The sequence below is a fragment of the Mesitornis unicolor genome, unplaced genomic scaffold, assembly GCF_000695765.1.
Source record: "Mesitornis unicolor isolate BGI_N332 unplaced genomic scaffold, ASM69576v1 scaffold38382, whole genome shotgun sequence".
Classification (NCBI taxonomy): domain Eukaryota; kingdom Metazoa; phylum Chordata; class Aves; order Mesitornithiformes; family Mesitornithidae; genus Mesitornis; species Mesitornis unicolor.
Window position 1 is genome coordinate 24,953 of NW_010172335.1, and position 26,416 is coordinate 51,368.

Below are 26,416 nucleotides of genomic sequence, written 5' to 3' on the forward strand. Positions count from 1 at the left end.
TTATTTTACAGATATTAAAGAGTTACTATGAGCTACTATTACGATAGGTTCCACAGAGGAAAAAAAAAATCTCCACTTTTCAAAACAGTCACTCTTGATATTCAGGCCAAAAATTATTCTCAGCATAAATGAAAATACATATGTGCACACAATTAGAATTTCAGTCTACGCACTGTGCATTGCTGGCTAGAGTAACACTAAGATCTGTATTAAGTATGCTGTACTAAGGTGGGTTCTGCTATAGGTTATTTGCTGTGTTCCGACTTCTTGTATTTCGCTTCCAAAGTTCAATTATATTAGGAGATATTAATAATAGTTTTTGCTTGCTTAGACTGAACTCAATTATCAAGTTTTCTGTAAGATGTTTCTGAAATACCGTTAACTGTTTAAACAGGTAAATGGCTCTTGAATTACTGTGTTTAAATGCACCCAAACAAAATAAAGGCACTTACATTCCCAGTGCTCATATCAGCTTTTGACTCCCCACCTGAAGGAAGAAATATGAATTCAGAACTTGCATGTCACTCTTTTCCTTGTTTTTCCACTCAAGTATTATGAACTACTTACCACCAGGCTGTACAGCTTCAAGAGGGTATTTACGAGGCCTTCCCCTTTTCCGTTTCACTACTACAGGCTGATTTTCCTATTAAAAGGACAAAAATACTTTAGTTGCTGTAACTGACATTTAGCATTTGAGCAGTATAATACAAATACTTTGATAATTTCATAATCTGATAGTAGCAGAAGTAGTGCTTGTCAGTTAAAAAATACAGATGAGGCAGGTTTCATAGGAAGAGACACTGCCTGTTTTGAAATCCATTGGTACAGTTGAAAAGAAACAAGGCAACTCCCAATCATACAAAATTCTCTGTGGGTGGCCTCAGGCACAAAGCACTCCTGAGAACATAGTGCCTTCTACCTCCTTCCCCTCAACAACTCCTATCACTTGGTCTCGCAAATGCTGCTGGATTACCCGATATATCCCACCACGTTTTCAGTCTTTACAAGAATTCCAACCGTTGTACTTTGTAAGCACATTTTCCTAATGCCATGTCATACAGGCATTGTAACAGCTGAGCAAGTGCTAATAAACAGTCAATATCCTAGTTATCCCAATACACAGATTGGTGACATTCTCCATATGAACAAGGAGTTCAATTAAAAAAAAAAAAAAGGCCATTTACTCTGAAGTTTAAGCTTTGAAAGACAAGTTTATGTAATGAATATGGTCAGATGTTCATATCGCAAAGATCCCCAAGAACAGACTTTGTCCTATTTACAAGGAAAGGTTAAGTGCCCCAGTTCAGCATTTACTGAAGTCTAGCGGATGTCTCCCCCTGCAGTGGATCTTTGTGGATCTTACATTTGAATGAACAAATGTAAAATTGTTCTTTAAATGTTCTTCTGCTTCCAAATGAGAGACAAAGAAGCAAAAAGACAAAACCCAACGGTTTTATGAGGACTGTGTCTATTTCTAGGGGTCAGCAACAATTTTAATCTCTATGTTTCAGACATTTGTTTACAACTACCACAAAAGCATATCAAAAGTATATGCCTAAGAGACAGCATGAATAGTTTTAAAATTGTTGAGTGACAATAAAGCCAAGTCATATCTGCTTGTGACTAACATGTCCATGTCTCAATTACAAGGTTTTCAGAAAACACAGTTTCTATATAATACAACTCTATAGAATAGCTTTCTATGCAACTTAAAACAGACAACTTACTTGTAGAAAGGAAGTTACTTCTACTTTAATAATCAACCACTGATGTCTTATTGTTTGTGAGTTTATACTTTGTGGCACAGAACTCCAAGTCTTTGGCACTTTACAGTACCAAATGAATTTTCACAGCTACTGCCTTGTTGGTGAAGTCAAAGTTTTAATATTGCTGTCAAGAAAACACGAAGTACTTATTTTCAGTGTGAACCTGCGCTACCTCAGTTAACACGAATTAGACCACTCACCTCTGGAGAATTTTCATTTGATTCTAGACCATGCTTTTCTTTTTCAGCTGTTTCCTGTTCGATGGCAAATTCATCTTCACACACACAAAAAAAGGAGAGAAACTGTACACTTTTGTTTTATTAGACAAAGGTACAAGCCACAATCTCTGCACTAAAGGCATTATTTCATTCTGTAGCCCAAAATTCCCTAAAAACAGCCATCAGAAATTACCACTATTTGCCTTGTAGCAACAATATATTGGTCTGCCAGAATGCTTCCCTGAAACTAGAGAAATTAGACAGGTCTTCCAATTTAAGTTAAAAGCAAAAGCTCAAGAATGTGACCCATTGTAAAATGGTAAAATAAATACAAGCCGCTATTCAATTTTCTCCTACATTCCATGAAGCAGCAAGCTGAGGATACAACATCACTGCAGAACAGCTTCAGACTTGTCAATACTCTCACTGGAGAGACAAAACTACGAATAGGTCAAACTAACATTAGGGAGGACACACTGATCACACAAAGACAGACTGAAGTTACATCAAAGCCAATATTAACACTGTGGACAGACCACATTCTATTATTTATTTTGGTGCAATTATTAAGTCAAAGGTGACAGTGCAAGTTGCACTCCTTCCTGGTTGATTTCTCTAAAGAAACGAACAGGACTGATTTTGACAGTGAATATGTCATGGCTTTTCATGGAAGGACATCTCTTCTTTGTGGTCAGAGTTAGAAGCTCTTATCACATACCCCAGTCATGCCATTTCCCTATCCATTTGTTTATCTGCAATTAGCTTTCCTACCCAAGATACATACTGAAGCAATAACAGAGCGGATGGGTGATAGCACAGCAGAAACCTCAAACCTGCTGTCACCATTAAAGGAACTAGGATAAGTGCATTATTTGATAGCAGTAAGAGAACAGAAAACAACTAGAGAATATATGCAAGTATTTGCTGGAATCAAACTCATGTCAAGTTCCTGATTTCTCTCAGAATCATTCAAATGAGAAGAAATTAAGACTCAGTATTAGTTCAGAAAATTGCTGAGAATGAGTAGTTTCATTACCTTTTTCTTCCATAGTACTTCTAGGAGGTGTATGTGTTACATCAATTTCTTTGGACACTACTGCTGTATCACCTGAAGTAACTTCCTACATGATTTTGAAACAACAAAGAAAACTGCATCTTACTAGAAATTAAAGATAATTGTCAGCTACTTAGAAAAAAAAACAAACCAACAAACCTACATCTCATTTTATTTTGCTCATCAAGATTTTGTAATGTCTCTTAAAACTTTGATGCTGAGAAGCTTCATCAAAATCAACAGGTGAGACAGTCCCAAATATTCTGTACATACTTTTAAAAGGAACACCTACTTTGTCCCGAATTCCTGTTTCAACTTAGAAGGGATTAGTGCAAACCCAGAACTCGAGTAGAGTCCGACACCCTCTCAAAAAACTCAGATCAGTATGGCCATGAAGATGCTGAACTGACTGGACAGCTGGGATCCAGCAACGCTCCATGCAATACCAAGCTCCTAACTACTGTGCAAATAAGTTCACCCCAACTCAAAGGAATTCAGGTGCTGTGCACAACACCACAGACCCCTGCCTTTTTTTTTTGTCTCCCCCTTGAAAAGTGAGTATCATTCTATAGTCAGATATTTTGTATTCAACAATGCAGAAGTATTTTACAGTTAAGAATGAAAACACCTCCCAAAATAAACTGCTATACAAATAAAAACTTAGACTTCCATCTTATTTGCATCACAATTGCAGAACATTTAAAAAAACGTTCTTGAAAATACCTTGATCTTATCAGGTTTTGTTTTGGAACACTGTTCTTCATCTTTTCTCACATCCTGAGCAACAGGCTGGCTGCCTGCAAAAACACAGTTCAAAGTGTTAAAAAAGTGCTTTCTGCATTTGTCAGATTTTTATGCCACTTTTATATCAGGTCATCCTTAGTGTAAATCAAAAGATTCTGAAAAGTAGCTTCTTATTTACAAAAATATGAAAAGACAGTTACACTAACTAACTAAAATGGAAGACAAAACAACTGCAAAAAAGAATTTAATGTTTGTGGTGGTGTTTTCTTTTGTTTATTTGTTTTTAAAGATAACTCAAAATTGAAGTGTGACAAGTACCACATCAAGAAATAAAATATGAACTTCAACCTCAGCTCGCCCAGAGACAGAGAAAGCAGTTAATGCTATGTGGGACACTATAATGAATACAGCATGACTTCTAATAACTCACTTCATCAAATCAAAATTCTTAGAAGCACAATGAAAAAAATACTGTAAAAAATGTCACTATTAGTTATCCTAATTTTTAGATTGTTTTGCAAAAGCAGAGTTTGAATAGGTATTACATAGTCGCTCTTATGTCAGCAAAATGTCTCATTTATTTCTAAATGTCTACATTTATCTAACTTTAACTTATAAATGTTTATGCCACTCAATGGACTGAATTCCTTCTCACTTTAGGCTTCTAGACAGATAAAAGATTACACTAAAACTTAGTTCTTTCCAATCTAGCAGAAGGAAGGATCCAGTTTCAAAGTCTATTGAATGGCTAGATTTTCCTCTGATGATCAGCTTTCCTCAGCTTTATATTCCTTCCCTGTGTTTTATTTAAAAGGGATAAAATTAGTAAATAAAGACTAAACAAAAAAAGGCTTGTTCAATTACAATTGAAAAAGTTACTATAATACTTTTCCATGCAGTATTAAATTTGTTGCCATATTTTTATCAAATATATTAGGTGTAATATTAAAAGTTTGGGAAGAACAATTGCTTTGGAGTTTTGAATTCTCCATATTCTACTTTTTCCTCAAAAATAAAAAAATACAGCATCACAGTAGACCTTTGTTTTGCAGCAGAAAAGCTTTACACAAATTTGTGTAGATTTGCATCACTTACATTTTTCTTTATCCATTGTTTCTGAAGATTCACATTGTATTCCTCTAGATTGATGTTCTTCAGTTATGTGGGTATCCAAGTTTTCCACCTACACACAGACACAAGGAAAGATAACTCCTTACCTTCTTTATACCATAAAGTTTATAAACACAGAAGGGAGAAAGTTTTTCCTACTTGCTAGCTTCTCTTTCTGTCAGTTAACAACAGTCTTGAAATACTCAGACTGTGGAACAACAATACAAGAAGATTTATTTACTGGCAAACTTGAAAGAATAATTAGACATCAACCTACACAGCTGCAGAGTCTCAACATACACAGGCTCTGAATATACAAAAAAAGTATTTTCCTTTAGAGAATATTTAATGTAAATACAAGTGAATGCAAGCAAGGGGAAAAAAAGCTGCAGGCTTAGAGATCAAATGTAAAAACCAAGAACTTACATGAGAAGTTTCTCTTTCTAATGCAATATTCCTCGGCAGCAAATCTATTAAAAACAATTATAAAAATAATCAGAAGAGCTAAGCAAGAGCAAAGTATCATAGTATCTTCTACTTCACCTCTTTGTACCTGAAAACTATATAAAACTTACTTTCAATGCCGGAAACAAGCAGTATTCAGTCTTCTCTTTAACAATATTTGAACAAAAAAAAAACCCAACAGAGTATGGATTCCTAAAGCATAGGATAACTAAGAGTAATTTTACAGCTAAAATACAGGCAAACACGGGGCTGTCATCTTTAAGATACATGGTAACATTGATATTTCAAATATAGTTCTAGCATTTGAAGAAATCACAATTTTCTTCATCACAGGCCCAGATGCTGCATCATAAGATGAAGTAAAATGCAACAAAAGCTATGCTGTAAAATTATGCTTCCAGAGAACTAAAGTTTGCATAATTGTACTAGTGAGACGAGGAGCTGATACAGTATGCATATGGAAATTGTCATTGCTAGACTCTGCTGTACTCTTAACTCTGGTAGAGTAGAACCTTAACCCTCCACATCACAAAAATCAGTAACTTTCAAAGCCATTCCATATAGATACATAAAGAGAATCATAAAGAAGCTGCTCAATCGAGCATCCTACAGAACCCTTGAAATTTGATTCATAAAGGCACTGAATTAATATTTTAATTTTAAAAAAGCTGCTAAAACATTCCAAGCAGTTTTCTTTTTGGCTACAGCAAGAACACAAACCTATGACAAAATAAAACCATTCTATTCTACATTCAATTTTATATAATTTGCAGCTCACATCTTAAATCTTCATGTTTTAGCAATAATTCTTACACAACTACACTGTTTAGTTGCACATCTTTCAATTTTTAAAGCAGTGTCAAATGAAGAGCTAGATGCTACCCACTCAAACAGCAATGATTTGTTTACATTCCAAGGAATCCTGGACTACTAAACTACCGTCTCTGCTGTTCATACTCATGACAGAACACACATTTGTCTTTTAAACAACTTCCTTTTATGTACGTTAAACTATATGTATATATGCATGTATGTATGTATATATATATACATATATAAAGAGACATTATTGTGTGGTGGAGGAGAAAAAGAAAAATCTCTACACCAAGAGCTACAAAATATTATTCTTCAGTGCGTGTCATATCCAACATGATTTACACAACACATGGATTTTCATTAAACATTTTACATGAAACAAGATTATCACAGCTAGCTCAATTTTAAATTTTAAGTACCGTCTATGTGGGTGATCAAGTGATGTAAACTGCCAGTTTTTCAGACACTTCAAAAGAAACCTTATAGTATAGAAAAGCTGGTTCAGGTTTTGGACCTGCTGTCCTGAAGACCACATTCTTCTAACTAGTTCTTTGGGTTTACATTTTCTTCCTTGTGAGCAGAACATGCCTGTTATCACTTAGATGAACATACACCCCCCCTTAAAACAGGTATGTGAATTTGACCTAATCTAAGAATAAAAAGGAATCCAAACTTTCATAGCAATGCTCACATCTCACCTTACTCCTCTTTCTGTTTTCTATTTGCTAAATAGTTATTTTGGTATGCAAGTCCAAAAATTTACAAGTGAGCTTCACAGTGTGTCCCTGCACAGTCTTTAGACTTTCAGCTGTAAACTTCCATAAGAGGACATACATCATTAACCTCTTTGGACTCTATATGCAGCAGTACTGGTATCTCTTGGAATTCACTTCAGTTTTGCTTGTTACTCTATTAACTGAGGATTAGCTCTCATCTGGTAGTGTTGTAAACATCTTTGTAACACATCTGGAGCACAAAATCCATCAAGATGGGAACAAAGTAGGGGTTTGTTTCCTGCTTTAATAGGAAAGCCAAACAATTGCAATACATTTTAAAATGACATGGCTTTGAGAAACGGGGATTATTTTTTTGCCTTATCCTACTGAATACTAATTTAATACAGTAAAAGGAATTCCTGAGGACTGATCAAAGTTGACTAATTGAGATTTCTAGCTAGGTGATTACCTACTTATAAGTGCTCTTCAAATTTCAGTGGATGGCCAGAAATATTGTAATCTTCTGCAGAGCAAAAAAGAAGAAAAAAAAAATCTTTCCGTAAAGTTTCTGACTTAAGTCACACAGTACTCACTCTTGTCATGTCCTCAAAGGGCCTGTCACAACATTGGAAACAAGGATGCTCTAAGTTTGTAAGACAAAAAGCCATTCTTTGGGGAAGTCTCTGCATCTTTTCTCAGCAAAAATTTTTCTGTATTTATTGATTTTAAACAGAACGTTAGCAGTCTACCTTTTTAAAATCCTAAATGCTTTCCACCTTTCTTTCAGCACATCTTATTGGAAGAAGAGGCTGACCCTTCTATCCCACAAACCAAATGCAAATCCACATAAGCTCCTACAAACATTTTGAGGAGATTTCTGCAGGCTTTGCTTCAATCTCTCTAAAAATAGTACATATCAAATCTACAATCCTCCCACCATAAGTAATAGTCAAATCAGTATCAAAAGTTGCTATCAGTATAAAAATCACCTTTTTGAAACTCTTTAGTATGAAGATCCACATATCCCTCTTCACTTCTTGGACTTTCAGGCTGTTGTGGCTAAACACAAAATCAAAAGAAACAAAAATAATGCAGACATCCAGAACAAGCATGTCTGGCTCCCCTCCCTCATGTCATGATGAACATTGACTTATCGTGATCTACAGAAGTCTTCAAGAGCTTTCTTATTAAGGTAGCAGTACAAATATTAGTAAGGAACACTGGCAGTGCTAAGTCACATTACCGTTGAACAGTATAGTGCCCAACCTTGACCTTCAAATCAACACTGGTACCATAGATAAGTTTAAAAAAAGAAGCTCTCAAGAGAAATCTCAGGAAGTCAAGGTTCAATGCCTAGTTGGAATTCCAGATATGAACAATATTCTAGAAATGCTCAAATATACAGAAAAAAAAAAGTATCTGCAATGTGTAACAAGGTACACTAAGCTCTTTTTCAACTTATAGGGGCTTTTTTTGTTTGTTTGCTGGGGTTGCGGGGTTTTTTTGTGCTTTTTGTTGGTGGTGGTGTTTTGTTTTGTTGTTCCCCGCCCCCCCTCCCCCAGTGCACTTTTTTTTCAATTCAAGTGCAGATCAGTGATATGTTACTGTTGCATAGATAATACTGTATGTATAATCAGATACAGTGCCATGTAAACATGGCTATACTGACTCTAGGACCACCTTATGCTGGCAAACAGTACAGCTGTTTGCAGGTGGAACTCAACTCAAATGAATAAATCCCACCAGACTGAAGTTGACTTGGATTTTCCTTAACTGCATTCCAGGCACCAAAACTATGGTTCAGAAATACTCAACTGGTCTGCCCTGGAGCTGCAGTCGGTAACCCTTTGCAGACCCACAGATGCTTGGGAGTCTCTGTACCATGTTTTCCCTCAAAATGCTTATTATCAGAGTCGGGTAAGATACAAATACATAGATCCAGTTCAGCATCTGAATGAAGAATTAACCCATCTGGAATCCCTCCTAAAAGGGATCATAGCACAGTCACACAAATGGGCAGGCTCAATGGTGGTCTTACACAAGCTACAGGTGACCGTGAGCCCCAACATTCTGGATTATGTAGGATGCCCTACTCTTCTGTCACAGCAGATAATGGGCTGTAGTTATCACAGTACAGAACAGTAGCAAGTGTTCCTCAAACACACAGAGTAGGCGAGTCTGAAGACAGGCAACAAGCAAGGAAGTGATACAATGAAATGAACACAGTGTACGTTTACTATTTCAAAGCCCTAAACTAATGATTGCCAGCTGTGAGTGCTAAGGCATGTATGACTATTTTACAAGTACTATCACAAGCAGCATGTATACAGCATGACCAATTCTAAAAAAAAAAAGCAAACTTGGATGTTATGACTGCAGGAGGAACGTGGATGAGGGAATTGGTTCTACCACAGAATAACACAGACAGCCCAAAATTTAAATGTCACCCGCTTAGAAAAGTACGGCTGAATAATCTGAAAAAGACCCTTCAAATATTTTGAAGTTCAAATGCCATTTTTGCTGCACAAAAATCAAAAGGTAGTAAGAAACCCTAGCAAGATGTGTAATTATACAAGAAACAGTATAGTAAAAATTTTCAAAATAACATAAATACCTCGTCAGTTCTCAAGTTACTTGCAAATTCGAGATCTTCTGCCAACTTTGGTAAAGCTGCATTATTGCCTAATGAAAGACAAATATGTTAAAATTATTATATTACATTATGCTATATTTATGTCATGCTATAGTAGGATGGTATTTCTCAGTACCACCTCATTAACACAGCACATGAACTTAATCCCTCCCTGTAGTCAATGGAAACAACAGCAAGTCTGTCTGCGGCAAACCAGCTCAAAAAACCCCCACTTCAGATCTGCAAGAACATAAGTACTTCTACACTTTTCTTAAACACAAAGGATTGGAAAATATGGGCTATCAGGATTTACCACAGCTTATTTATGACTTCTGACTTTGGCTTTTTTTCCTTGCTTTTTCTTTAAAAAAAACACCAACAGATTTTCAGACCAAATTCCAAACAGCAAATTACCTCTGTATTAATGAATGCAGAGCTAAGAGTTAATACTAACTATATTATTTTTCTTTAAGTGACAATTAGATCTAAATCCATACGCTCTAGAGCAATAACTTCTAAAATTATCCAATTTCCATAAACTGAAAGCTCAGTAGCTCCTGTTGGTGTCAATGCAATTTCAGAAAGTCTTAAAACCCCATCCATTTCATTCCCCGTGGAAACAGCTGTATGCGTAAATCATTTGAAAAACAGGACACATAGATAGCTTCTTCCTATGACTTCTACAGCTTTTTTAGGTACCTATTTCAAAAGCCTGCTTATACAGCTTTTCCTGTACAAATAGTTGTAACATGATAATACATCAATGATGCATGCGAGGTGATTAAATTGTGGTTGCAGTCCACAGAATAAGATAACCATTACGAGTGGTGCTTACAGAGGCTACACCAATGGATGACAAGAATTGAGCAAAGCACCAAGACAGAAATACCCAAGTGTAGCAGTTCATATTTTCATGGCTCATGTTTGTCTCTGTTGTATAAATACCGAATAATATTTTTCAAGTTTACTAGATCAGCATCTTTCCTTGACAAATTCCTAAGATCCCCAAAGCTGTGGAATGAACTTTCTCACCCCAAATATCAATAAAACTAGAGAATAACGCCAACCTTTGAGAAACTGGACCTAAACTCACATCATAAAACATCAGTGTATTTTTTTGAAATAATACCAAAGACAGACACGAGAAGGAAAAGTTTTTAAAAGTATTTGATTAACATCATTCCACTTCCTTTGGTATGAATAGAGATAAGCAGATTTCTCTACAATTTAATTTCTCCAAAATGTATAATGACATCATAATGTTGACTTCATTATGGCATCTACAAAATTTATTAAGTTTCATAAACTTGGTGCTTCAACTGCTCTGGAGGATCAAAGAGAGGAAAGGCTGGAAACAGCAGGATATTCATTTACACAGCGTTTCAGGAACTAGCAACCATGCAAGTTCATTTCAAATGTTCGCTTCCAGAAAAATGGATCTGGATAGGATTTTATACTATCATAACTTCAGTCTTCTATTTAAAATAAACATGTATCATCATTGCTTACTTAAAATATTCATATATTTAGGATGACTGTCTGATTGCTTTGTAACACAAAGGAGGATCATTTCAACTGTATTTACAACACAGAATTCAGCCTAAGAAAGTGAATCTGAATATGACCATAAAATAACCATCCAGAGAAAATTTGCAGTTATGATTAAGGATGGCCACTCTTAATCTCCAAAGTTACTAAGTTACCTTTTAAAAATGTTGAATATGTGTCTAAATTAAGTGCATCCACTTTCCTACAAAAGCATTTTTGAATTTCAAAACACGTTAATCTGCAGCTCCACAATAATTACCTCTTGCAAACCACTTCATATATTAGCTTACAATTTTAAATCAATATATTTTAATAACTTTTTTGCACTCTAATAGCATTTAATTATTTTCCAACATACCTCAGATAGTTGTGTTCAGTCACTTCTACACTCCCAGAATAACATGCTTATTTAAGTATTTGTCACCACTTCTTTAATACATTAATAGTTATCTTGCAACCAACAAAGAATATTTGAACAGGTATATTTGAACAGTGCAGGTAATAATCTAACTAAAAACATGGTAAAATGCATCTATTTATGGCAGCTTATAAACCAAACAGTTAAAAAAAAAAGAAATCCTTACCTGAATTAAAAGTTGCGTTACTTTTTTGAAAAGTAACTTCAATTCCAATATCATTTATTTTGACCAAGTTCGTTTTATTATCACTGTCACATAGCTCTTTTACATGCAACACAGGGAAGTCACTTTTTTCCCCTAATTCTGCTTCTATTGTCTCTTCACCGTGGTTGGTATTTACAGTCACTTCATCTGCAGAAACTATGGAATGAGCCTCTGCCCTAGGAAGTGGAGTCCTTATTTCAGAAATGTCACTTTCTAAAAGCAAGTTCGATTTAAATTTATAGTTTACATTCCTTAGAGTTTCACTATCTACCACTCCTCCTGAATTCATACAAGAGAGTTCTGATGTGACATCTTCATGCAAAACATCTTCAGCTTGCTCATCATTCTCACTTGCCTCTGAGGAAGGACTTGGACTTGCAGCAGTCTCTGTACTAATCTCCATGCAAAGAGCTTCATCTACACTCAAGAGGTTCACTGAATTTTCATCTGTTTTTGTGATTTCACTGTCTACTGTGGTCTGAGATGCTGCTGATTCTCCCCTCTCACCACTTTCACGGGTTTCGTTCTCTCTACCAATAACAAGCAAAGAATCACTGCTTTTTTCTGGGTGTGTAGTCGTCAGGATGCATTCAATCTGGTTAGCAGTATTAAAAAATTCCTCAGTTTTGGCTTTTACTTCTGTACTTTCAGCAGCAAGTTGACTTTCTTCTATGACTGTAAAGGTGAAGAGACTATCACATTCTTCCACTGTGCTTAGAGCGATCATTGCCTCCTCCTCCTTATGTCCTATACTTGAAGCAGCATGTTGATCTTCACTGTCAGTGGCAACCCTTAGCACAGGAGCTCCACATTCTCCCACAAATATCACAGAGCCTTTGCTTTTTGCATCCGCATTGAAAGCAGCTAGTTCAAACTGTTCATCTACAGTTGCAGTGGTCTTCACAATCTTGCATTCCTCTGATGCATTCGGAGAGGCAATGGCATCTTCATCTCCTTCTGCTACAATGAGCTGACTTTCAGCTTGCGGTGCTGCACTAATTAGGACTATCTCACATTCTTCTGTCATGCTTGTTGTGATCATAGCAGCTTCGTATCTTCCTTCTGTTTCTGAAGCTGTGAGTTTGCTTTCATCTTGTATAGCTACACTCGACATAGGAGCTTCAAAACATTCTGCTGTACTTGTAGATATTATTACCGTGTCATTTTTTGACTCAGTGTCTGACACATGTTGAATTGCCTCTTCTGTGACTTCACCTGACATTAGGATTACTTGTTCTTCTACAACACTTGTGGAAATCATAGCACATTCATCTTTTTCTTCCTTGCTGCTAGCAGTTGGGTGACTTTCATCATCATCATCCCCTCCTGCAATGCATTCACTAGGCATGGGAACCTCATATACTTCCGTATCTATAGAAACCATAGCATTCTCATTTGTTTCTTCTGTTTTCACAGAGGGGAGTTGACCATCGTATTCAATAGCTGCACTTGACATAGGAGACTCGAATTCTTCCACAATACTGGTGGAAATCATAGTGCACTCATCTTTCTCCTGTTTACTGCTAAAAGTATGCATACACTCTTTAAACTCTGTAGCTGTACTGGGCATAGGCACCTCTGTGTCTTCAGGGTCTGTTAAGATCATAGAGCTTTCTCCACTTTCATTAGCTCTTGCAACAGCAAGTAGACCTTCCTCAGCACCCATGGCCGAGTGTAAGGGAGTGTCACTTTCTTCCACTGTACTGGTAGAGATGATATCACCTTTTACTTTTTCTTCCATGTCAGCAGAAGAAAGAGAATTCTCATCTTCTGTTGGAACTGCACTACTTATAGAGGCATCAAATTCTCTGCTGCTAAAGGAAGTCATGGCACTCTCATGTTCATCTTCAGTGCCAGAATGACTCTTATCTTGCACTGCCATAGCACTAGTCATGGGACCCTCACATTCCTCAGCATCTAAACGAATCAAGGTACCTTCATGCTTTCCTGTATGAGCTGTCGAGGCGCCCTCATCTGCAGCACTTGCACTGGTTACGCTGCTTTCAACAATCCCTTTAGCATTTTTGCAGTTTGTGCCACAATTAGCTTCTTTCTCTGCACTCATCATGCTGTCAACAGTAAGCTTATTTATATTTGTGCCAGCCACTCCTGACTCAGCTTCCATTTGTTCAGCAACTATGCAGATAATAGAACTTTCACCTTCTTCTGCACCTATACAAATTAGTGCATTTTCACTTTCCATTCCTGTACAAGTAGGAGCATGCTCATTTTCTTCATTTCCTCTTCCTGTACTAGTCACAATGCCCTCACCTTCTTCATCCTCTTCTTTTGAGCCGGTGCTAGTCACAAAACCTTCATCATCACACAGACCTACACTGACAGTAGTGATATTGGCTTCTTCCTTTGTCCTTGTACTGTCCATTAGACTTCCATATTTTTCAGCTTCTAAACAAACTGCAAACCCCTCATTGCTGTCTTCTAGCCCTGTACAGACCACTGAAATTTCAGCATCATCTTCTGGAGTTATGCCTGTGCTGGTCACTGCACTTTCACCATTTACAGTATCCTCAGATTTGTCACCGCTGGTTCCAGTTTTGGCATTGTTGTTTGTGACCATTGCAATACACGCACCAGTTACAGTGCTTTCTCCTTGGGCATCTGTACCAGTCACTGAGCAGATGATGAAGTTATGACCTCTTCCTTCTGCACCAGTGCAAGTCACAGTGCCTTCATGTTCTTTTACTTGGCCAGTTCTCACACTGTCCCTGAACTCACCTGAACTGTCACCACTTGTCGACCCTTCACCTGTTTCTGTCCCTGCACTAGTTACAGCACCATCACTCTCCACTTCACCTAAGCAGGATACAGAACTTTCAAGTTTGCCTGTGTCTACACAAGTTAAGGTCTTTCGCTTTTCTTCACAGCCTGCACTAGTGACAGCATCATCTTTTTCTTCTGTCCCAGCACTATTCACACTGTCTTCAATTTCTACTCCACTTGCATTGATAGAATCCTTACCACTTTCTTCTGCATCAACCACGGTACAGTCACCATTTTCTTCTCCTTCTGTGCTTGTTAGGAAACTTTCACTTTCTGCTAATCCTTCAGTGACAACACTGCCACCACCTTCTTCAGCTGCTGCAACAGTACACTCACCAATATCTGCTCCTGTGACTAAACTGCTGCCCTCACTACTTTTTACCCATATGCCTGTTGTGAAACCTTCATCAGCTTCTATGCTTGTGCAGATTACTGTCACCTCGCTTTCTTCTTCTGAGCAAGTGGTTGTAGCATCACTGTCCTTTTCAGAATGTGATGCACCTTCAGCTCTTTCTTCTCCTGTACTAGTGGCCATAACAGTGCTCTCAATGATCTTTTCTGTGGTAGTTCCTATCACAGTGGCTGGAGTTGTTTGTAGGCTGCTGTACAACGAACCAAGTTTACTACTTCCTGCACTGGTACCTACTGCATTGCTTTCATTTTTATTTTCCGTGCCAATCACACTACTCCCTTCTTGCCCACTAGCTATAACAGCACCTTTGACTGTTTCCTCAGCTCTCTCAGGCACTGACACAGAGGAAGATTGTATCATATCATCAATATCATGCACCTCGTTATTTTCCATACTGTCTCTCATCGTGCTTTCTCTCTTTGTGGAATCTGTATTCAAGCACTCTCTTTCTTTTCTTTTTAAGTGAAGTTCTCTTGTTGTTACATCTCCGCAGTCTTCACTTATGTCAGTCATCAAGCTTTCCTCTTTTATATTCAACTCACTTCTCTGAATTCTTTCTAACTTTGTTGCTCCACCATAATCTTCTTGACTAAATAATCCAGCTGTACTGTCTTCCATTGCCTCTTCATCAGGCTGGGCCACCTCATTATCTTTTTCTATGCTGTTTGTCATAGTGGTGGTGTCATCATTGTCTTTCATGACAGAACTCGGCACTGCACTATCTTGTTCCATGTATACAACCTGTACTGCATCATTCTTCAAAATGAAAGTCTCTTCAAATAAAGCAGTCCCATCTGACTTATGGCATTCTTTAGACATACTACCCAAGGAATCTGTAAAATCTGAGATATCCATATCCACGGACTTTGTATCAGCAGCATCTTCCCTGGAAGAATGAATTGCTAAAGGAATATCATCTGAATTAGAATTTATCACAGTTTTAAAATTCTTTGGTCTTCTGCTGTCTTCTGAAGCTTGATCCTTATTGGGAACATTCAGTAAGACTCTACCACTTGTTTCATACACAATGCTCATTTTAGAAGCCCCTTGTTTATTGGGTCCTCGATGCATGGAAGCTTGTTTGGACAAAGTGTCTAAGGCACCAATTTGTTTATTAGGGATTTCTTCTTGTTTAATAGTTTTTTCAGCTGCAGGCAGAAACTCTGATTCACAAGCTTCAGGATCTGCCAAGCTGTGTTTTGATTCCTTATTTGAAACACAGAGAGATATTTTCTCTTTTGCTGCATACTCGGCCTCTGTGGCTTGAAGTGAGTTCTGAATGTCTTTTTCTTCAGTGTTGGACACTTTTGTGTGTTCCACATCAAGTTCCATCAGCCCTTCCTCATGACCAGAATGCAAGTTATCATTATTCATACTTGACTTTTGAGGGGCTGGAGCATGACTGCTTTCAGTTATGCTAGCTGAATGCTTTTCCTCTCCAAGTAAATCTTGGTTTGATATACTGCCTTTTTTATTCTCACAGGGTATCTTCTTACTTGGTTTTTTATCCATTGCCACTGTGATGCTCAATACTTTTTCATGCCCACTATCCATTTCTTTAATATCTTTATCTTCCAATTTGATACTCTCTTCCTTCTTCTTTATTTCCTTGTTGCTGTGCTTAAAGCTTCTGCTTTTGTGACCTTCAACAGAGAACCTTCTTTCTAGTTTGGAATTGCTTAAATCTTTATCACCTCTATATTTCTCTTTTACAGATCCTTTTTCTCCAGAATATAACTTAACTCTGTGACTAAAGTCTTTTTGTGATCCCTGAGTTGGTTGCACGCCACTTAAAAGCTCAACCTCAGCACGACTCTCCTCAAAAACTTTGTCTTCATTCTTGGATTTGTGATGCTTATCTGAATCATTCTCTTCTGTGCTCTTATCTTTGTCTAGTTTCTGACCAGTCTCTTGTTTTGTTAAGTTTTCCTGTAATTCTGTTTCAGATGCTTTGAATTGTTTACTGTGACTCTTTGACTTAGACTTTAACAAAATCTTGTCTTCTACAAGGCTCTTAGATCTTCGTCTCTCTTTATGAACACCATCTTCTTGTTTCAAATTACAATCAGAGTTAGTTGATTCTAATTCATGTTTATCTTCTGAGTAGCTTTCACTCCTCCTCTGTGATGCAGAAGCAAGCTGCTTTGAGGCACTTAGGGAATCCTTTTGTGGCCTAGAATCACTCAGGGACCTTTTGGACTTGTATTCTGCTCTTGATTTTTCTGTTGAAAGATGTCTGTCTTTTTTGTTTTCCTTACGCAGCAATTCTTCAGCTTTTAAGGTTGATTCAGAAATATTTTTTCCATCTTTTCCTGTTACAGATACCTTCCGTTCACTTCTGTGTTTACTTTTTCTTTCATATTTGTCATCTGAGGAAACCTTTATTTGTTGATTATGTTTCTGACCACCATCCTCTCCTTTCAAACTTCTCTCAAATGAATGGAGTTCAACATCTTCACTTGATTTGTGAATACCATCTCCTTTAAATTTATGCTTTAAAGAAAGTCTATCTTCTACAGCAGTTCTTTCCTTTTCATTTTTGTCTCTGTAAGACTTGGCTTCTTTTTTGGCAGCATTTCTCATATGTTGAATTTCTGTGTCATTGTCTTTTTTGGGGTGCTTTTCATTTTTAAATATGGATTTCTGCTTCTGTAGTTCTTCAGTATTGACTTCTGCTCTATCCAGTTGTCTTTTTGAATCCCTTGTTTCACTGTCCTGCTGGGCTCCTTCAGCCTGAAGAGAGGTGGAGGTTTTTCTTTTATGTTCTTTTTCTGCCTTAGAATCACTTTTGCTTTCCTCAGTTGAATGCACTGGTTCTGAAAGTCTTCTAAGCTGTTTAGAGATTTCACTTTTCCCATGATTATGCTTCAATTCTTTGGAAGAATGCTTTTCACAAGTCTAAAAATAAAGTTTTTATATGTATAAGCAAATGTTATAGAGGTCCTTCACTACATTACTGAACAGTATTGTTAAGGGCAAACTCTCCATAAAAACAAGACAGAGACAGACACAATTAACATTGTAATAAAAATTCATCTAAAAATATAGTCAGTAAGAAAATGAAACTTGACGTTTTCATTTCAACTGTCTGCCATTGCAGGAAAAATCCCAAGAAAGAGAAATTAACCTTAAGCAGTCTGTTTGAACTCGAGTATCTTTTCTTTATAAAGTGATTTTTCATTCCAAAATTTTTGAAATGGACTTTTAAATGGTCAACCATAATTCCAAGTATTCTGTAAGTTACTTTGAATGGCCATTATGCTGTTTAAAACAAAACCCAACCAAACAAATAAACCCAAAGAATCCAAACCCCAGAAAAAAAATATATCTAGACTTCCATTTAAACTTCCAACTATCTTTTTTTTGTTGTTGTTAATAATGTTGTTAGCAAAAACTCTCACGATAAAAATTCTTTCCTTTCGTGTTTGGACTACATTCAGTTTTCCTTTAATTTCCCAGTGAGAAGTTTAAACAAATCAAGCCTCTAAAGGTCTTTGCATGCAAGACACACTTTGCTGTGTTGTGGGGTTTTTTTGTTCTGTTTTGGGTTTTTTGTTTGTTTTTTTTTAAGCCAATATACTTCACAGAACAGGGCTTAAACTGTATCTCGTGTTCTACCACCAAATACATAGAGTGTATATTCTAGTGGCTACTGAAATTCAAAAAACATTACTACAGCAATGTCAGATCACTAATGCAACTGAAAGACCTAGCAGGAAAAAATGAATTCATAAGAACGAATGCAATATTATGCAGTTTGGTATGGACCTATGGACAAATACTATTACAATTAAAAAGGAAGATCATAAGATCTATATTTAAGAGAGACATACCTCATTTGTCTTCTGCATTTCTTTAGAATCTTCTTCAGATAGCTCGTATTTCTTTTTGCAGACATTTTCAGCATGCCTGAAACAGGAATTTGGACAATAAAAATGGAAAAAAAAAATCAGTATCAGCCTAAAGTTCCTTAGTTTGTAAACTTTCTGCTTTTAAAGCTGAAGGACAGAGAGAAATGCACACTAAAAACACTGAAATAGAACACGGCCACTGAACTTCTGACTAGCCAATTCGTCCAAGCTTTTTTTTCTTGGAAAATTATGTGTACCAACTTCAAAGATATCCTCTGGACATCAGTGCCTTAAAGCAGAGACAATTAGTATGACAATATTTGTACTACAGCTGTCCCTGTAAAATGGGTAAGAGATCTCCTTGCTGCATATATACCCAGATATGTACACGTGTACATATCTATGTAAACCATACATTTAAAGACCAAGGTAAGCTGACTGATATATTAGATTCAAAAACATCTAAAAGCTGTTCATTCTCATGCCTTTATTACCACTTCATGTATGAAAAGCTACCTAAAGGCTTCTACTGCAGTCTAAGCTGCAGGATATTTAAGCAGCTATAATTTGATTTTCTACCTGAACTTTATGCTTATTAGTAACAAAATTACATGAATATTTTAAGAGGAAAATTTAAGACAAGCTTAACTGCAAAGTTGAAGACAACCTTTTTAATCTGCAAAAATGCATATTCCAAAACTTAATTCTTTTTGAACAAGTACATGAATACCTTGAATCTCTTTTTCTTTTTCTGCTCAAGGCTACTTTTTTTTCTAAAAATTTCTGTTCTTTAAGCACATCCTTAATGCTGGTCCCAGTAGCTTTTGACTCAATACCTCTTGCTGAAGGTTCTTCTAAGTTCAAGCCACTTTTTCCTAAAATAATGCACAAATGGTGAAATATATAAGCATGTCATCATATTACTTTCTCAGCTATAAATGTGACTGAAAGCCGTACAGAGAGTACTAATGTGTAGCGGAGAATACTGGTATACATAGGTATTTGCTGCATTTAAGCAATGTAATTATATATTAAAGGATATATTAAAACACGAAGAAATGGAATTTTGTATTAATAATTTGCGTTATAAATTTTTCTGTTACATTGCTGCTGAAATGTTGGATTTTTAAGGGAAATGACCAGAGACCAATTACAGGTATTTTAACCTGAATGTTTTTTTCCAGAGAGAGTGACAGCAAGTGCAGGGTGGGGCACAGTGGAATGGGGGCTAACGTTACACTTCTCATACCTTTAGCATTTTGATTTCCAGTTTTCAGGGATTTTGTTTTTTCTGCAGCCTTCTGTTTACGTTTTTCTTCAAGTCTCTCTCTGTTAATTTGTCTTCTTAGGAGTCTCTCTTCTTTTTCTTTGGCCTAGAAACACAAATAAGAAAAACAATTCATCATCAGGTCGAAGAGTATTCTTCAACTACAAATGCATGTTTAAAACCCACAGAAAATAGAACACTGTAGCTTGAGGCAAACTAAAAAATAAATAGTCCTTAGAAATCATTATATGAAAATTAATGGAACCCTCTAATACATCTGTGAGGTGAAACCAGCTGAGTTCCAAAGAGTTTCAGTGCCACTTAACACCACAGACTGTGGCTATGAGACCTTCTTAAAGAATATATCTTACTTTCTATTTTATTTGTAGATATATATATACACATAGAATATGTATATAATACATAGATAGCATGTATATATTAAATACATATAAAACATATATACAAATACATATTAAAAAGTGTATTTAGCCAAAGGAAAAAGATCTAAAAGATTAGCTGTTCCCTCTTCTGTGTGGTGGTTCTTCTACCACAGAAGACAGTGAACTTGCTTAAACCTCTCTTTCCATTATCAGTGGATAAAGACACCCTATGAACTACTGATTTCATAGACAGCAAGAACTACATTTGTAAAGAGATGATGCAATAAAGTAGCCTGTAGTAGTTAACAGAAGCCTGAACTACACAAAGCCACACTGAAGGAAGGCTGCAGGGCTACTTTTTCCACTCAAATAGTCATTACATACATTAAGTCTACTGAAGACCATGTTTTCTTCAAATGTGAAACAGTTCTTACACTTTGTATCAAACCATTCAGCTGAGAAAGAATCCACCTATTGCTGTGATTCTGCAAAGACACTTCATGTAATTAGTTAATGCTCTGTCTGCACTAAAAGACTGTTCATTTTAGAGTGGGGGCTGGAAAGATGGAAAAGCATGTCATTGCTTTCACCATCAGAAGCCTTCAAACTATAACCAACAGAGTGTCTCCCCGGAGACCAGATCACACAATATTGGTGGAAGTCAAAAGGAGGTGCAGTTGTAGAACAAGGGTGGGGGGGGAACCCTGAAGTGAAAAGAAACAGAAAACCCCCTTCGCAAGCCACCACAAAATAAGAAGTGGAATTTCTGTGCTAGAATGTGAGTGGTAACAAAATCAACACTTACAATGGACTGACGGCGTTGTTCCACAGTTCGTTCATCATCAGAATCACTGAAGTATTTGGAGTACAAGAAAGGCTTACGAACATAAGCATGACGAACAGGCTTGGCTTTCCCATCACTCAGCTCATTAGCATGAGGTTTTATCTTACTTTGGCTGCTTTTCTGCTCTTCATCTGAAGGATTAGTGAAGTGTAGAGATATACTGATAAATTAGGGCAGTAACTCAACATAACTTTTGAGGAGGCAAAGTTACTCAAAATGTAGTAACAATTATTTCTTCTAAAAACATACACAATAAAAAACAGCAAACATTTTAACATCAAAATATTACTAGATTAAGAACCTGAGAGGTATATTCATGTGTTTGTGCACAACATTCAGCCAAAAACCTGCAAGACACAAACCTCAGAATAAATTGGGATACAAGTGGGTTTACCCTCTTGCTGTAAGCACATTGCCTTTTCACATATAGTATGTAGTGCTTCACACTGCATCAGAAGTCAGAATTTCAACTACGTATTAAATTAAGCTTCTTCCTCATAGAAAAAGAAATTGTACAATATTTGATGACATAAAAACTAGATAGGCTTACTGAAGTATACACACAAAACACGTTGTTTATACTCATGTAAGTATTACTCAAGTAAAAATAAGTAAATCTATTTCAGTTTTATCAGGATTATTAAAAATAGAGCAAACACATATGTGCTCCATACTGTACAAATTATTAGTAACCCTGAAATACATTTAAGGCTTGTTTTCACTTCACAAATATTTATCCAGAACTGAACACAATCTGTCATTTTCAAAGGTAACACCAAAGCCAGAGAATATGCTTCTAAATAATATTCTTAAAGCAAAAAAGATAAGGTCACAGGACACTAAAGGCAACTCATTCAGGTACTAAAGCACTTTATAATAAAGTGGCAAGTCTTATTAACATATCCGCAGAAATCAGTCTGAGGTCTGCTCTAGACAAAAACACCACAAAAAAGCAACCCAGTCAGTGAAAAGATTTAATGTTTCAAAACTCTTAGGGCTAGATCCATTCCTATTCCTTCTACTGTGGCCAGGTAGAATTTGGAAATCCTTGCAATTCTAAAGCTCTAAAACTGACCTGAACTACAAAGTTAGCTACAACCACTACCCTGGGGTCACAGACAAAGCACTCCAATGTTACACCAAATGCACGGCAGAAGGCAGCAGAAAAAACCTCATAGGGAAGTGACATATCCATCACCATTAAGTGTTCTGAAATACTGTAGTACAAATAAGATTTACCATGTTTAGAATATCAAGCTATTACAGAATACTCAAAGTATGTCCACTGCTCGTCTTTTGTAAATGCACAAATACTATCCATTCCACATTCAACCATTGCATATTCTTCCTTGTTTCTTAAGAATCTAATAATTTTACCATCCGATGTGATCTCTCCCTCTTCAGTACTGTCAGAAATTACAGTCTCCTCTTCACTCTCCTCTTCAAAGGAAGAAAGGTCACTGGTATGGACAGAGCTGACAGTGATGTCACTGAGCATATCCATATCTGAATCTACTGATGTATTTTCTTGCAAAGTAAAAAAATAGAAAGAAAGGGTTGTAATGCAGCACACTGTATTTGAGCATCTTTTCTTACCAAAACAGCAATTTTGTCACTGAAAACAGAATTATCTTAGGAATGAGAAATAGGAAAAAGAAAATTGTAACACCTTAATGAAATGTTATTAGGCTAACTCTGGCGTACTCAAAACAAAAATCTCCCTGAGGTACAACTAGAAACTTTAAATGCAGACTGGAATCATTGCGAGAACTTGCCAGAGTAATGCAGATGACCAATCACACACTTGAAGAATCAAAGCTCAACTGATTCCTAGTACGGATATCTCAGTTAAGGGAGAGGAACCAAAACTTAGCTGTGGCTAGCTAGACAAATTTGCGAGAACTTGCAGAGAACCTACATTCCAAATATACTTCCAATTCACCTCCTGAACAGGCTTAATTCCCCCTCCCCCAACATATTCATATCTTAAGGAAAAGCATTGCCCACACTATACCTTCTTTAGTGCTTTCAGTTGTTTTATGTTTATTGCTATTTTTTTCTGGAACTAACTGTTTCATTGGTTCAGACTCTCTTGCTTGCTTTTCTTCTCTTGGCTTCATAGCATCATCATTTTTCTTTGAATGGTCAGGCTTCCTGTCAAGTTTTTCCTTCTTTTCTTTTCTTCTTTCACCTTTTTCACTGCTATCTGGTCTCTTGTCAAATTTATCTAATTTACTCTTCAGATCTTCACTTTCCTGTTGAATTTCTTTACTTGTAAAAGTCAAATTATTAGTATCCTTTGCTGAACTTTTTATTTCTTCACTTTGGCAGGGAAGCTCATTTAAATCTTCACACTTCGCAAATGTTTCAGTCCCTTCTCCAGAAAGATCACAAACTGCTTTCTCTCTGTCTGGCAAGTCCTCTGCATTTTTCTCTCTCTCTGTGCTACCATCCACACTATGCTGAGATGAGAGTCTTTTTGCACCTTTGTCATTATTCTTGGGATTCGAGTTCTCTGTTGAAGCCCTGGCAGCACTTGCTTCTTGGTTAAGAGAAGTTATTGTTTCCAAAATGGACATTGCATCACTAGCTACATTGCCACTAGGAGCTGTAGCAGAGACACCTTGAATAGTAAGAAAGAAAATAGTTTTAGTTCATCTGAGTTTTCATAATTCTGTTCAGACAGAATTTTAAATCAGTGAAAGGAAAAAGAGTAATTACTCTATTTAAAATAAGTAAAATTAACTAAAAGGTTTGACTTTACCATCATCCCAAATGGGATGATGATGACTCTGGAGAAACACAATATAGAACACTGCAGTAGAAAGTCTGTATTTCATATCTCTGGTATCTCCATATATGACAAGAAAAATGGACTCAGCACATTGTTTATATAACAACAGGACTGTCAGATATACCTTATAACTTTCCCATCTTCTTTGAAGAAACTCTGAAGATGGTTGAGAAGGAGTTAACTGGACTAGCACTAAGAACTGCAGCTGGCTTGTTAACCCACTTACTTTAAAGGAAGTGGGCCTCACAGGAAAAGGGCTAGGATTTAAATAAAAGGGTCTGGTTACAAATAGATGGACTGCTGTGAAGTCTCTTAGGAAGGGAAAGAATAGACTATTACCTGCAGGAGTGTTTAGATGTTGATACCAGGCAACATAAATGAAAATCACAAGGAAAAAGTGCTGTGTTTATAAACAAACTAGAGATTGGTTGATTTACAGCAAAACTTAAGCTCCTCAGAGGAGCTCAGCCATTCAAACTTTACTGCACATAGCAACTACATTAAGACAGCTGTCTCATAGACAACTTTTTCTTACCAATCAATGCATAAAAAAAACCTGAAATCATTCTTCTCTTACAGCTATGCCTTACCTGATCCTATAATACTTAGGGGGCCAAACTCCATGACTAACTTTGTCCCCTTACTGATCCCTTGTAATCTCAAGCAGAAGTGACAGAGTGACATGGTGGTACATGATGACATCTCTCTTGCCTTCTACCCTTAAACATACAGTAAAATACAAGTATTATGGTGTGCTGTCTGGTGTTCAGCTTGTTAATACTGACGCTAATAATTCTGTGGTAGCAGCAAACCCAGTTGATGATTCCGCTCTCTCGAAAAACAAATTTTTGTCAATAAACTGCTCAGAGAAATGGTAGAATACCTTGCACTGTAACAGAAGCATCTGTTTTCTCCTCACTTGGAGCTGTACTGGGGCCTGCCTCCTCTTTATGATTCAATGTGGCTAAAAATTCATGGACAGCTTTTTCCACCTGAGGTCTGAACGTATGGTTGATCTTTGGGTCCACAACCTGAGAAATAATTCTGTCAATTCCAGATTCCAACATTCCAGACCTGGAACAAAGTTACATGAATACTTAATACAAAATGACTTTTCAAGAACATTTTAATGAAATATGCTCATCTAGATGGGACATAAACACTTTTAAGGACCTCCAATGAATCATGAACATTTCCTGAGCACCTCTGAAGCTATATATTTAGGCAGCTGCCTGTATTTCAACAGGTCTCTCTGTGCCTCATGAACTAAGAAGAAAAATGCTACAGAAAAAACGCAATTCAACTGCATGGAATTAACACAACAAACAGTCTGCTGTTACACCATTACTGGTTATGCCTACAAACGTTATCTAACTGTAAAAGCAACATTTGTGGAAAAAAATAAGAAGAAAATTAAGAACTTTGATGTTATCAGTTCCCATGGCATAAAACAGATACAAGGCATGGCGGAGAAATTACTACTAGACCAGTCATCACTACCCTAAGTTCCAGTCTGCCCAACACAGTGTGATGCCTCAGAGTTTTGTAGCTTTAAAGAACACCCTTAACATTCAGTAAAATTAAATAAATGGCACCAGAGAGCCTTGCTTTCTAGACCCTTGTAATCTTTTGTAGAACATATATTGCCTCTTGTCGTCACTGCTTCTTTAAAAAGAATTAAAGAGACCTCAAACAACAATCATTCCCCTCCCCCCAAACAAAACAGTTCCTTAGTACTAGTTATAATATGTGCAGTCTAATTCTGACTAATATTGATGGCAAATTGCTATCTGAAATAAAACCACATTTTAAATACTAAAAAAAAACCTTCTCAAGAAGTTTCCTGAAGAAAGCAGCCACTTTACAACTGACCAAGAGCCTCCATCATCTCTCATAGTACATGAGTTAAAACAGAGAACCAACAAAGCTGTCACTTACTTGAGAACTTGCTGTCTAATGTTATTTCTGAGCTGGTTCTTGTTGAGATGAGGACTCCAGGTATGAGTTGCCAAATGATTAGAAACAAAGTTGTCAACACGCTGTCTCAAATTCTGGTAGGCAGGCTAGAAAGCAACAACAGAGAGGTGGGATAGGAGGGTTTTGATAAACAGTTGTTGTCCTCCCTCAGGCTGGGCTGCTAGAGCTGGGAGCCCTGTCAAACCCCCCAGCCCACTGAAGACACAGCCCTGTCAGACTCCCCCGCCCCCAGCCCACTGAAGGCACAGCCACTCCCGCTCCCTTGCGGCAATCACAGCGTGTTTAACATGCCTGTACGGCTTGAAACGCTCCACAAAACCAGGCGTGTTTGTACCGCGGGTCAGCCCACGCTCCGCTCCGAAAACAGGGGCACCAGCTTTGGCCCCGGGGACGCCGAGAAGAGCCCTGGGGTCGA

The 26,416-nt window shown here is 37.0% G+C and overlaps 1 protein-coding gene across 1 annotated transcript in view; it reads right to left on the bottom strand.

The window, feature by feature from the left end:
- Positions 1 to 26,087, bottom strand: part of BOD1L1 (biorientation of chromosomes in cell division 1-like 1) — a gene marked incomplete at its 5' end in the record, with an annotated part of 35,167 nt that extends 9,080 nt beyond the window's left edge. The window contains 18 exons of the mRNA XM_010180323.1: positions 453 to 487; positions 568 to 643; positions 1,967 to 2,040; positions 3,021 to 3,105; positions 3,762 to 3,835; positions 4,878 to 4,965; positions 5,319 to 5,362; positions 7,879 to 7,948; positions 9,504 to 9,571; positions 11,654 to 17,783; positions 18,719 to 18,794; positions 19,467 to 19,611; positions 19,986 to 20,109; positions 21,192 to 21,361; positions 22,608 to 22,757; positions 23,245 to 23,853; positions 24,908 to 25,098; positions 25,963 to 26,087. Coding sequence (XP_010178625.1) covers positions 453 to 487; positions 568 to 643; positions 1,967 to 2,040; positions 3,021 to 3,105; positions 3,762 to 3,835; positions 4,878 to 4,965; positions 5,319 to 5,362; positions 7,879 to 7,948; positions 9,504 to 9,571; positions 11,654 to 17,783; positions 18,719 to 18,794; positions 19,467 to 19,611; positions 19,986 to 20,109; positions 21,192 to 21,361; positions 22,608 to 22,757; positions 23,245 to 23,853; positions 24,908 to 25,098; positions 25,963 to 26,087 — 8,334 coding nt within the window. The remainder of the gene's footprint in view (positions 1 to 452; positions 488 to 567; positions 644 to 1,966; positions 2,041 to 3,020; positions 3,106 to 3,761; positions 3,836 to 4,877; positions 4,966 to 5,318; positions 5,363 to 7,878; positions 7,949 to 9,503; positions 9,572 to 11,653; positions 17,784 to 18,718; positions 18,795 to 19,466; positions 19,612 to 19,985; positions 20,110 to 21,191; positions 21,362 to 22,607; positions 22,758 to 23,244; positions 23,854 to 24,907; positions 25,099 to 25,962) is intronic.
- Between the last annotated feature and the right edge of the window lie 329 nt (positions 26,088 to 26,416).